A 13,020-nucleotide genomic window follows, 5' to 3' on the forward strand; every position below is an offset into this window, starting at 1 on the left:
GAGCCATGAAGCTTAGGATGATTGGTTTCCCACATCCTCTGCAGGTTCACGTTCGTTAGATCATTTTCTATCTTCGACGGAAAACACCTCTGCATTAGCTACGTCACCATCGGTTATCCAACTGGCTGCATCAGCCCACGCGAATTCCCACACCGCCTGGGCCAAGCGCCAACTTTTCATAGTTTAGTTACGATTTCGAAAACGACCCGACGCGTCCCGCCGCCGGCGATTCCCCATTTTCTCTCGAATCCATTTTCGCTTTAACTTCATCAAGTTCTCGATACTTGTCAATTTGAATTGTGTGATTGTGTTTTGATTGTGTATTGACAATTTGTGAATTGGATTTTGTTTCACCTGTTGTCTATTGGTATGTACCAAAATTTTGTTAATTGTAACACACTTTCATCATTTTGTCAACGGTTTAATGTTGTGCAATAAATTAATAGTTGGATTTATCAATTTAATTGGTGATCGTACTGAAAATGTATAAATATTTTTTAATACAGGATGTAACAAAACAAAAGTTGTGTGAAATTTTGGTTGCAAGTTTTTAAATTTTGCTTTGTAAATTGAACAAAAGTCGATGAAATTGAAAAGTTACGCGATATACTTAACAATAAATCACGTTAATTTGAGAAACATAAAATGAAGATAGCGGTGAATCATAAAGTTTGATTGCAAAATACTTTGATTTCAAAAAGGAAAACGGATCAACATTAGGTAATCGTCGGAAGTTATAAGAAAACGAAAAGACTGCGAGGCCTTCAGCGTTTACAGAAATAGATCGCGACGTTTCATTTATACTTGTGAAAATTTTAACACCAGTATAGACACCTACACACTCACACTTCACCTTGCCACTAGATGGCGCTGACCGCTACGAAAATGACTCATTTGAGTGCTTTTCCGAGCCAAATCTACGGTTAGGTGTCACTAATGATGATTTGTTACACGAGATAGGTTACTATTTCATTGAAATAAGTACTATAGAATATTTTATGTGGAGTTTCTGATTCACGGTAGTTTAATTTACTTAGTGTAGGTACCTGACCTTTTACTTAATAACTATATGAGTAGGTATACCATATGGATATGAATGATAATAGAGTTTTGATTTATGTTAGCAATGGTTTAAATCAATTCAATTACATGATGACACTAATTAATGATAAGCAAGTTAGCAATAGTTTGAGGTTTGAATCAATTTAAGTAAATGATGACGTTATGAATGACGATAAACAAAATAATGATGACGGAAATATATACAATATATATAATATAAACAATATAAATAATATATAACAATAATTTCAATCGATGTCATTCAATTGAATCAAAAAGAAAAATCAAGTAAAAGACTAATAAATTAGGATATAACTTTTAATGACAACAATGACACAAAACAAACTGGTGAATGAAAACCAAACTAATAAAATAGAATAGTATAATTTTGCAACAGTAGTATTCTATACAATGACACAAAACACACTGATGAATGAAAATAAATCAATGATAACGACAGATAAACAGACTGTTAAATAAATAATACACAAACAGATTGATTTTAATTATTGTACTTATTATTCTGGTAGCGAAACCAATAATAATTAATCTATGCTCTGAATACAATAAAAATTTCAAAATGTAGGCAATTGCAATTTTAAATCAGCCTAATAGCAGAGATTCACTTATCGGCAATGATTAAAATTATAATCAGATAGTTATATTATTATAACTGTCACCGAAGGCATTTTTCAAGGTAGTAGATATTTAATACCAATTATTAAGTATTATAGTATATATATATAAGTAATATTATATATATTAATAATTTAAAAAAAATGGTATGGTGAATGGAAATAATAAAACTCATGTTTATGTGTTCGTTCGTTACCTATGAATTCGCGTATATCACTCAACCAATTATTTATTTAATTAAAACTATGAGTAATTGTTATTGAGACTTGCGTGAAGATTGTAGAACCTACCAGGTACCTTAAAGCAATTAATACTTAATCGTACCTGAAAGATGCTATCATCATGATCAACCCATCGCCGGATCACTACAGAGAACGGGTCTCCTCTCAGAGTGAGAAGGGTTTGGCCATAGTCTACCACGCTGGCAAAGTGCGGATTGGCAGACTTCACACACCTTTGAGAACATTATGGAGAACTCTCAGGCATGCAGGTTTCCTCACGATGTTTTTCGTGGTTCTTTCACCGTTAAAACAAGTGATATTTTAATTACTTAAAACGCACATAACTCTGAAAAGTTACATGTGCGTGCCCGGGATCGACCCCCGACCTCCCATTAGAAGGCGGGCGTCCTAATCACTAGGCTATCACAGCTTCTCGTGGTTATTTTATGGTTCTCGTGGTTTTCATGATTCCGTACACGAAGGGTAAACTTATTTTTTATTTTTATTAATAAGTAAAACTTAAAGCTAGCCTTATCTTAGTACTGTACAAGTCATGCCCGCGTGGAATGGTACTTAGGATACTGGCTGCATTACCGCGCCCGACAGCCAGGCTGAGCCGTTGCGCAAAAAAAGGGCCAGCCCTTCTGTTACCAGATTAGGCGGTGAAATGTCTCGTTATTTTTTTAGCACCCATGGCCCTAGGTCTCCACGGTTAACCGAACAAATAACGATAAACTATGATAGCACCACAAAATAATTTAACTCATTTGGCCTTGACCTTGACTCCACAGATGATATTTTCAATCTATTTAATACTAGCTGATGCACACGACTTCGTCCGCGTGGAATTAGGTTTTTAAAAATCCCGTGGGAACTCTTTGATTTTCCGAGATAAAAAGTAGCCTATATCACTCTCCAAGTCTTTATCTATACCCACGCAAAAAAAAAGCATATCGACTGTGTAAGTCGCAGACTATGTAAACGATAAAAAAGCTTGGATTTGACTCGCTCCAGCAAAGCACGGGGCTGCAATGGCTTGTATAGTACGGTATAATAACATTGTAAATTGAAAAATTAAAAAGAGCAACCGCCGAGTTTTTTGCTGGTTCTTCTCGGTAGGAACGACATTCCGAACCAGTGGTAAATTAAAACTACCTGACTATTCATAAGTACTTGTAAAAAGTTTACATGAATAAAAAAAACATTCTATTCTATTCTATTCGATGATGGTAGTCTTTATGCACCACCGGTTTAATCTACTTAACGGACGTCTGGAATAACAAAAAGTTAAATTAACAGACACGGCACCTAGTTGGCTGGGCAGCGCGTGTTATTCCCTGTAGTAAGATGTTGTTGTCTATGGTCAAATGTCTTTGAAATATAAAGTCTATAATATGGTCTATGGTTTTTAATTTTAGCTCCTTGCCGAAATTCAGTATGGAATAGTCACAGATATAGGTACCAGATATACAACTAGCGTGGCCCCCTCAGTCCCTCTCGCTCAAGCAGAGGTAAAGTAAAGTAAAAGTAAAATATGCTTTATTGTACACCAAAACAAAAACAATAGACATATAACAAATACAGCATGTACAATAGGCGGCCTTATCGCTAAAATAGCGATCTCTTCCAGCCAACCTTAGGGTAGAGGATATAAAAATTAAAGAAAGCGGAAGGGGTGTACTAATTAAATAAAGTAAATACACATAATATACGTACTATATGTAGCGTACTACATATATTATGTGTACTATACGTACACATAATATATGTAGGTACTTACTTGTGAAATGTTATTCCGTCTATTTTACGTTCGCTTCGACTATTGTAGCCTAGTATACTGCAACCCACCATTGCAGAATAACTTCAAAAACAAAAAACAACAAAACAAATCAACTATTTCTTTAAAATACTTGAGTCAACATAACCTTTGTTTGTCAAGATCTTACGTACAAATACATCTTGACAAACAAAAAAGTGGCCACGGTGATAAGGACTAAACATAATCATTTCGTCACGTTCTAATAAGAGCTTAAATGTATTTAGCTATCTCGCTCTAACAGTAAAAGTCACAATAGGGCTACTTCTAAAGGTATTTATTCTGAGGGAATAATAATATATTATGTATAATCGGCATAGAGTTATGATAACCACATCACTGATAATCAGTATTATAAGTCAAACGTCAAACGTTAAAAAGTCAAACGCGATTCAGGTTTCTACTAGCGCCATCTTGTTGTTAATAATGATGTTTCTCCCACAGGATCCTCGTCAGGACATAGCTCGTCCTTTTCAAGAAGCGACCAGCCCCCCTCTCAATCAGTGATGACAAACCGCTAGCACGATGGGGGTGACCGACGACTTTGCCCCGAGCTTCACGCAGAAGCCCCAGCTGCGCCAGGAGGACGATGGCAACAAGCTGGTGTTCGAGTGCCAGCTCCTGGCATCTCCGAAGCCGGAGATCAGCTGGTACCGCAGCGATGAACTGCTCAAGGAGGATACTAGGACACAGTTTAAGTAAGTGCTACATTTTAGCGTTGCGTTTTTGCAGCGAAAAAAAAGAACCTTCATAGGATCACTTCGTTCTGTCTGTCTATCAAAACCCGTCAAGGGATTCAAAATCTATAATGTACCTACTACCGGTTGACCTACAATCATGAAAGGCTGGTAGCAATGTCTAATTACATAATAAGTTTGTGATTAGATTACAAAAAAATTAAAAAGTATTATTTCTTGTACGATGGCACTATAGTCCGCGACAGGTTGAGACGGTAATCGGGGTAACCAACAAACCAACAAACAAACACACTTTCGCTTATATAATAAGGGTACTGATGGGTAGTGATGTGAAAGTGTGTTTGTTTGTTTTTGGTTTGTCCTTCAATCACGCTGCAACAGAGCTACTAATTGACTTAACGTTTTACATGGATATATTATGTAGTTGAAGAACTGGAGAGTGACATAGGGTACTTAACCGAAAAATCCCGAAAAATCAAAGAGCTTCCTCGGGATTTTTGAAAATCTAAATGCATGCGGATGAAGTCGCGGGCATCAGCTAGTTTATAATATAGGTACAATGATTCTGATATCGGCCGTTAGGTATCGACTGATTGGTTAATGTGTGAAATGGCTTGCAATAATTAGCAGTGACAAACATAAGGTCATCGACACAGAGCCGACAGGCGACATATCACTATGGATGTCTTAATGCTCCTTTCATTGTAGAGAGAGAGCCCGCGAGGGCCAGACCTTCGTTATTTTATAAAAGCTGAAAATACAAACTTATAATAAAATAGAATATACTTTTATTCAAGTAAACTTTTACAAGTGCTTTTGAATCGTCAGATAGTTTAATTTACCACTGGTTTGGAATGCCGTTCCTACAGAGAAGAACCAGCAAGAAACTCGGCGGTTGCTCTTTTTAATTGTTCAATTTACAAGGTTATTATACCATAACATTAAACTTTAAGGGTGTCTGGCAATGCATAACGTGATTTGTAATACTATTCCGAAGAACTAATGATTTCAAACCTATTTCGTGGTTTAACGACATATGTATATTTTAATATAGATAACGTGTACATACCACGATTAATTTGATGTTTTTATTTGTCGATATTTCAACCCAATTGTACGGGTCGTGGTCACGACGGAACTGCGGTGCTACGAGAGACCTGTGCAATTGGTTTGAAATATTGACAAATAAAAACATCAAATTAATCGTGGTATGTACCCGTTTTCTATATTAAAATATTCCGAAGAAAATGTAAAAAAATACTCTTTATTTTGATGTAAGATTTTATGCGTCTTTTTTACCTGTTATCTGCCAAAGCCACCATGATCCAAACTTCATAGTCGCTAATCGTTCCTCCCCGTGTTAGGGACAACACGCAGAGAAACTTTCAGCTTTTATAAAATAACGAAGGCCTGACCCTCGCGGGCTCTTAGTCCATGGCTAATAGAGCCAAGACAATCGAAAGTTGACACATTTGGCACCGGCTACCGTGCTGTCTCGAACCAATAAAAAAGGATATTTTTTAATTTGTTTGCGTATTTAAAACTAATGGCCTATAAAGTATAGTACGCGCTCGAAAGTAAAGTACATCGACCTTTAGAAGGAGATAACAGATTTGTAGAACGTTGTCTCTGTCGTTGAGACCGACAAAACGTGATATAGGTATGAGTGACAGAGACAACGCTCTACAAAGCGGAAATGTCATTCTGAAGGCCGATATATATTATTTTCTGCCGCGTATTGTACACAGTATGCATTTGTTTAGTCAGTATTTAGAAAACTTAAAGTTGTCAAAGCCCTACAATACTTCCTATTATTTGTATAGAAGCAGGCGTTACTTTGCGGAAGTCCATGATATACAATGAACCAAAAGCTTACTTTTCTATAATCCGCTGAAATAGTTCGAATCTGTATGGTGAAACGTGCAGCATGCGAAATGCATCGCCCGCCCTCCCACTGCTAAACATGCAGGAAAAAGCAGCCACCAGGCAAGCAATACGCACCACCACCACGCAGCTCCACACAAATTTCAAAACACACTCGACGCACGTTTCGCCCCGACGAACCGTGCGTCGGGATTATAGAAAATTAAGTTTTTGGTCCATTGTATTTCTATTATTTTACCAAAGTCATGTTGCCCTAACCTACTTATTAATATAATGTTTCTCTCTTCTCCGCAGGATCCAGAGTATAGCCAACGACAAATTCCTGGTGGTACTGGAGCTGGATGACGTCATCGAGACCGACGCGGGGCTCTACAAAGTTAAGGCTAAGAACAAGATGGGCGAGGTGGCCGCCTCTATTAACCTTAACTTTAGCCGTAAGTATCTTTCTATACCTATGTATACTAAATATATTTAAAGGTTATTTATTTTATTATCAATGGTTAACAAATAAACTATTAATAAACTTAAATCTAAAAAAAAACAACATTAAATTAAAACTAAAATAAATTAAATTAAATCTAAAACCTCATCGAGACCACCGCAGCGAGGCATTGTACTCAAGATGCTGGCAGCATTACCCCTTTGGATGGCCAAACTAATTCTTTGACCAAGGTAGATAAATATATTTAAATATATATCACTGTAATAAAAAAATATATCATTACGCTTTAATAAAAAAAAAACGTAAACATATTGAAGGTAGATTTGTTATTACTAATTTCAGAAGTAAATCGCTTGGCGGTACGTTGTCACACGTAGCGTAGCGTGGTAACTTTCCTGATCTAAAAGAATGCTATGCGCATGCACAGGGCTTCTAAAACCTGAAAACATCTCCAAAAATCTGAAATCTGTAATCCAATACGAGTTACAATAAAAATAAACATAACAACATGCACCTTAGTCATTGACAAAAATAAATTACAGCAAATAAAAAAACAGCTGACTTATACAGATATCTCTCCGACGTCAAGACAAACACGTTGGCAACAGGAGTAGGTCTGTATGACGACGGTCGTCTGACGATAGTCTGCAATGAAACACGTCACATTTTCGTTTATGAATATATTTTTAAGATGTATCTCGAAGAAAGTTGATCAGCTTTCTAACAAAGTCTATGATGTAGATTATCGAAAATATTCCAATAAAACTTAAATCTAGCCTTATCTAATTATACTATACAAATCATGCCCGCGTGGAATGGTGCCAAGAATACTGGCTGCATTTCCGCGCTGGACAGCCAGGCTCATCCGTTGCGCAAAAAATGAGCCAGCCCTTCTGTCACCAGATGAGTCTATTAATCGCGGTGAAATGTCTCGTAAAATTTTTTTAGCACTAAGACTCCATAGCCCCAGGGTCTCCACGGCAAACGGCACAAAAATGTAACTCTCTATAAGAGAGGCATACTTGCGCCGCTTGCCGTTTTCAGCTGTTTCTGCTGCGGCTCCCGGTCTTGATGCTCTCCCTGATAAAATTGTCTGACAAAATATCATCATGACACTCATCGCCAGCCCACTACTGACTACAGATCTCATCTCAGAATGAGAAGGGCTTAGGCCACAGTCCGCCACGCTGGCCAAGTGTGGATTGGCAGCTTCACACACCTTTGAGAACATTTTGGAGAATTCTCAGGCGTGCAGGTTTCTTCACGATGATTTCCTTCACTGTTAAAGCAAGTGATATTTAATTGCTTAAAACGCACATAAGATGATGAATCTAAATAATAATATTAGGTGTGTTCATTTATCTAAATGTGCTTTATCATCATCATCATCATCATCAACAACAACCGATAGACGTCCACAGCTGGACATAGGTCTCTTGTAGGGACTTCCACACGCCACGGTCTTGCGCCTCCTTAATCCAGCGGCTCCCTGCGACTCGTCTGATGTTGTCCGTCCACTTAGTGGGAGGTCTTCCAGAGTAAAAATTGTGCTTAAAATAAATAATTTAGTTGACGTTTGAAAGTTAATTTAAAGTTTCCCTACCCATATCATAAATGCGAAAGTGTGTTTGTTTGTTGGTTTGTTAGTTTGTCATTCAATCACGTCGCAACGGAACAACAACGGTTCGACGTGATTTTTGCATGGGTATCTTTAAATACCTGGAGAGTGACATGGGCTACTTTTTATCCCGGAAAATCAAAAAGTTTCCACGGGATTTTTAAAAACCGCTACTGATTGATAAAATTGTCACATAATTCATCACACACTCTAGGAAATTTCTTGAATCACGTAGATACGTTGTCTTTGGAAACTTATGAAACTTCAGATAGATATGATAGAGTGATAGATAGATAGATAGATAGGTAGATCTGATAGATCATCTTCGTGCAAAAAATTTACGAGATATTTCACCGCGATTTATTAATCATCTATTGCCTCATCTGGTGACAGAAGGGCTGGCTCATTTTTTGCGCAACGGATCAGCCTGGCTGTCCAGCGCGGAAATGCAGCCAGTATTCTTGGCACCATTCCACGCGGGCATGATTTATATAGCAATTAGATAAGGCTAGCTTTAAGTTTTATTGTAATATTTACCATAAAAAAATCTTACTTTGAAAGATAGAGTTAAGAAATTAAGAATAGATTCTTCATTTCATAAGGCAGGGATACTACTTAAATAAAATAAAAGGCATAAATGAGATATAAGGTTTTGTGTGTTTTTCCAATACCGGGAGCAGCGAACATCGAACCGTGCTATAACTTGCTATTAAGTTTTAATAAATTACTTGAAACATTAAGTAACGATTAGCGACTCCGTGTACGGCTGTAAGTTTACGCACCGATACGCTAAAGAATTTTGGCAAAAACGAATTACGCATTAGAATTCAAAATCAACGCAAATATATTATTTTGATTGTAGAAACTAGAAATATAGAACACCTGGATTTATTCTGAGATCGTGTAATGTTGCGATTCTAAATATTTACGTCTGGATGATGTTGTTCAATGTAAACATTCAACTACAGAAATCAGAAACTGCAGCGTAGATAGATAGATAGATAGATAGATAGAAATACTTTATTGCACACAAAAAAAAATACATAACTATTACAAAAAAACTGAAACTAAAAAATAATTGTATGCAAAGGCGGCCTTATTGCTCACAGCAATCTCTACCAGGCAACTTTTGGTGAAAGGAGAAACTAGGTGTGTTGGATAGTACGTAGATGTTATGCCCGGGATACACGAGGCTAGTTTTTAAAGCCAGGATAGCAAGCTAGTGCTAGGAATCTAGTAAGCTAGTAAGATTCTGTCTTCGTGTATACAGAACCAGCTTCATTTCTAGGCTAGTAAGCTAGTCCCTCCAGCACGATGGAACTACGATATAAAGAGACTGGCGGGAAGTAACTGGATGAGGAAGGCTGAGGACCGGGTGTTGTGCCCCTTTTTAGGAAAAGGTCCAACAGTGGACGTCCACAGGCTGATGATGATGATGATGAAGCTAGTGGAAAAGCTAGTAAGCTAGCGTCCCAAGCCAGGATAGCTTAATAGGATGGGGTTCTATTTTTTGAGCCAGGCTAAAATGTTAAGAAAGAAATAAAGAAATAAAAGACGTTTATTTATACAGCTGTGCCGCCACACATCATAACTTAAAGCTAAGAGCTGGTTGTTCCGGCGCTTCTTCCACCTGAGAACACGCAAAAGAAGCACCGGAACAAACTGTCAATAAGCGTTAGAAGCTCAAACACTTATTTTGTCAGTTCCTAGGTTGGTAATCTAATACCTATTCGTTTCTAAGGTCCTAGTCGCCTAAGAGCCAGCGCGTGCTAGACCTTCCTTATTTTATACAAGCTGAAAGTTTCTTTACGTATTGTACCCAACACAGCCGTTTAATTTTTTAGTGATTTTAACTGAGTTATTTTTCTTTTTCAGCCGCGGATGAAGAAAAACAAAAGTAAGTATTGCATTTAACTATAAGATAGATATATTATTGCAAGTAAAATAAGGAGTAACAACATATCACTAAAAATTCTCATAACTGCGAGTGTCAGTTGTCAGTTAACCTTTTTAATTAGGTACGTCGCAACTCGCAACGAATCAATGTGATTTATTGCATGGACTGGAGGGTAGCCAAACGCTATTTTATGAAAATTTAATTGAATTGAAGTAATTTTTCTGATTTTTAACCTTATCTTAACAGATATCTGTTTACCCTGTCTCTGTTTATCTGTTGTTGCCCACATTATAAACATACTAGAATCAAGTAAAGATCAAGTAAAGACCACACGTTGACTTAATCAGTACCCTTATATTATAAATGCGAAAGTGTGTTTGTTTGTTGGTTTGTCCTTCAATCACGTCGCAACGGTGCAACGGGTTGACGTGATTTTTTGCATGGGTATAGATAAAGACCTGGAGAGTGACATAGGCTACTTTTATCCCTCCCGGAAAATCAAAGAGTTCCCACGGGATTTTTGAAAAACCTAATTCCACGCGGACGAAGTCGCGGGCATCAGCTAGTAAGACCTAAATCACAGATGATACTTAAAAGAGACCATTGTCTAATCTGTCTAACGAAAGATGAGACTGAAAAAGCGCGGCAAGTTTAAAAAATATCAGTATGGCAGCTCTGAAATTAATATGACAGACCTGGAATAACCTAATTTGATAGAACAGAAAGTAATTTACAGAGCACGGGTCTCCTCTCAGAGTGAGAAGGGTTTGGCCATAGTCTACCACGCTGGCCATGTGCGGATTGGTAGACTTCACACACTTTTGAGAACATTATGGAGAACTCTCAGGCATGCAGGTTTAAAAGCTTCGTTAAAGCAAGTGATATTTAATTACTTCAAACGCACATAACTAACTCCAAAAAGTTAGAGGTGCGTGCATGCGATCGAACCCCCAACCTCCGATTAGAAGGCGGACTTCCTAACCACTAGGCTATCACAGCTGGTGGATGCAAATTGTGAAAAGATGAAGGTCTTTGCTTTAATAGCAATAATTTCCTTTCCAGACAAGTAGATGGTAAAGCACCAACGTTCGCGCGCAAGCCGGCCATCAGACAAGAGGACGATGGCAAGCGACTCATCTTCGAGTGCAGGATCGATGCTGAGCCAGTGCCCACCGTCACGTGGTCCCACAACACAGGAGAGGTCACACCGAGCTCGAGACATAAGGTAAGCAACTTGCTTGCCAAGTAGACGGTAATCCATACTAATTACTAATATTCTCTCTTTGTGCATCATATTTTTCATTATTATTACCATTATACAAAAGAAAAATATTAGGTAGCACGCATTGCAAAATACCACCTTGGTACCACCGAGGTTTGACCTTCAATAATTCCACATGACTGACGAGAGGTTTGACCCTCAATGATTCCACATGACTGACGAAAGGTTTGACCCTCTATGATTCTACATGACTGACGAGAGGTTTGACCCTCTATGATTCCACATGACTGACGAGAGGTTTGACCCTCTATGATTCCACATGACTGACGAGAGGTTTGACCCTCTATGATTCCCCATGACTGACGATTGTGACTCCTTTCCATTACTCACTTAATTGTAGGAGTGTTTTTGGGATGTTCCCAGATCCTTCTAATATTATAAACGCGGAAATTTGTCTGTTTGTTACCTTTTCACACTGCATCCGCTTAACCAATTTAGACGAAATGTAGTACAGGTGTAGCCTACATCCTGAAGATGGATACAGGCTACTTTTTAAACGACTGCCTCAAAAAAGCCGTGTAACGCTTTCAAGGCATGTATGTAAGTTTTTTTTTCCGCAATAACTTCTAAATGCCTGAATGTGTATATGTTTCATCTTGTGCAATGCATTCATTTTTCGAACGATATTCTAGAAAACCAGAGCTAAGTAAACAGATCTATTTTAGCTCTTCAAATGGGTAGAAGACGATGTTACATAAAATTAGAGAGAAGTAAATTCGGGAATTGTGTTAAAGTGTTTACTCTTATAACTTTGGTATGGCCTTGACCTCAATTTAATTGGCTTACAACTCGGACACATCTCTTATGTTTACCCGATGGCCTAATTTCACATATACCTACGCATAATTCAGTATTTCATCATGACTGCTGGTCGGAATGATACTGAGATAGTATCTGATTTACATTAGGATAGCAACGATGTAGTTTCCACTTTATATTTTGACCAGTCTACTTTTTTTTTACCTACTCCAATTTTTTTTACCTACTTACATGATCCTTGACTCATCATCATCATCATGATCAATCTATCGCCAGCTCACTTCAGAACACGGGTCTCCTCTCAGAGTGAGAAAGCAAATAAAGCGTGAAACGCACATAACTCCGAAAAGTTAGGGGTGCGTGCTTGGGATCGAACCTTATTATTTAATGGATGAAATGTCCAATATTTATTTAATCTTTTTATTTCTTCTACAGTTAACAGTGAGCAAGGATGGTAAATCATACTACGCCTCTTTAGAAATAAACAACGTGACAGTGGAAGACGCTGGCAAATACCGAGTGACGGCTAAGAACGAACTTGGCGAAAGCAACGCAACGATCAGCTTGAACTTTGATAGTAAGTCCAATGTTAATGCATTCGCTTATGAAAATAATAAAAATAAAATAAAACATGTTAAACATAATGAAGAAATTGATAAAATTTGATTGATTTTTTTGTATAAATTAGACATTTTAAATAAAATA

General features: G+C 37.5%; 1 protein-coding gene across 42 annotated transcripts in view; it reads left to right on the forward strand.

The window, feature by feature from the left end:
- bt (projectin protein bent) overlaps positions 1 to 13,020 on the forward strand; it is a 161,294-nt gene that overhangs the window by 22,222 nt on the left and 126,052 nt on the right. For 41 of the 42 annotated variants that reach the window (XM_069506364.1, XM_069506369.1, XM_069506367.1 and 38 more), the window contains exons 1-6: positions 177 to 356; positions 4,180 to 4,433; positions 6,612 to 6,751; positions 10,253 to 10,274; positions 11,337 to 11,499; positions 12,751 to 12,892. In XM_069506364.1, coding sequence (XP_069362465.1) covers positions 4,261 to 4,433; positions 6,612 to 6,751; positions 10,253 to 10,274; positions 11,337 to 11,499; positions 12,751 to 12,892 — 640 coding nt within the window. In that variant the 5' untranslated portion in view covers positions 177 to 356; positions 4,180 to 4,260. Of the gene's footprint in view, positions 1 to 176; positions 357 to 4,179; positions 4,434 to 6,611; positions 6,752 to 10,252; positions 10,275 to 11,336; positions 11,500 to 12,750; positions 12,893 to 13,020 lie in introns of those variants that run through there. The other variant, XM_069506366.1, reaches the window with a different exon arrangement.

The sequence above is a fragment of the Maniola hyperantus genome, chromosome 23 (assembly GCF_902806685.2).
Source record: "Maniola hyperantus chromosome 23, iAphHyp1.2, whole genome shotgun sequence".
NCBI lineage: Eukaryota > Metazoa > Arthropoda > Insecta > Lepidoptera > Nymphalidae > Maniola > Maniola hyperantus.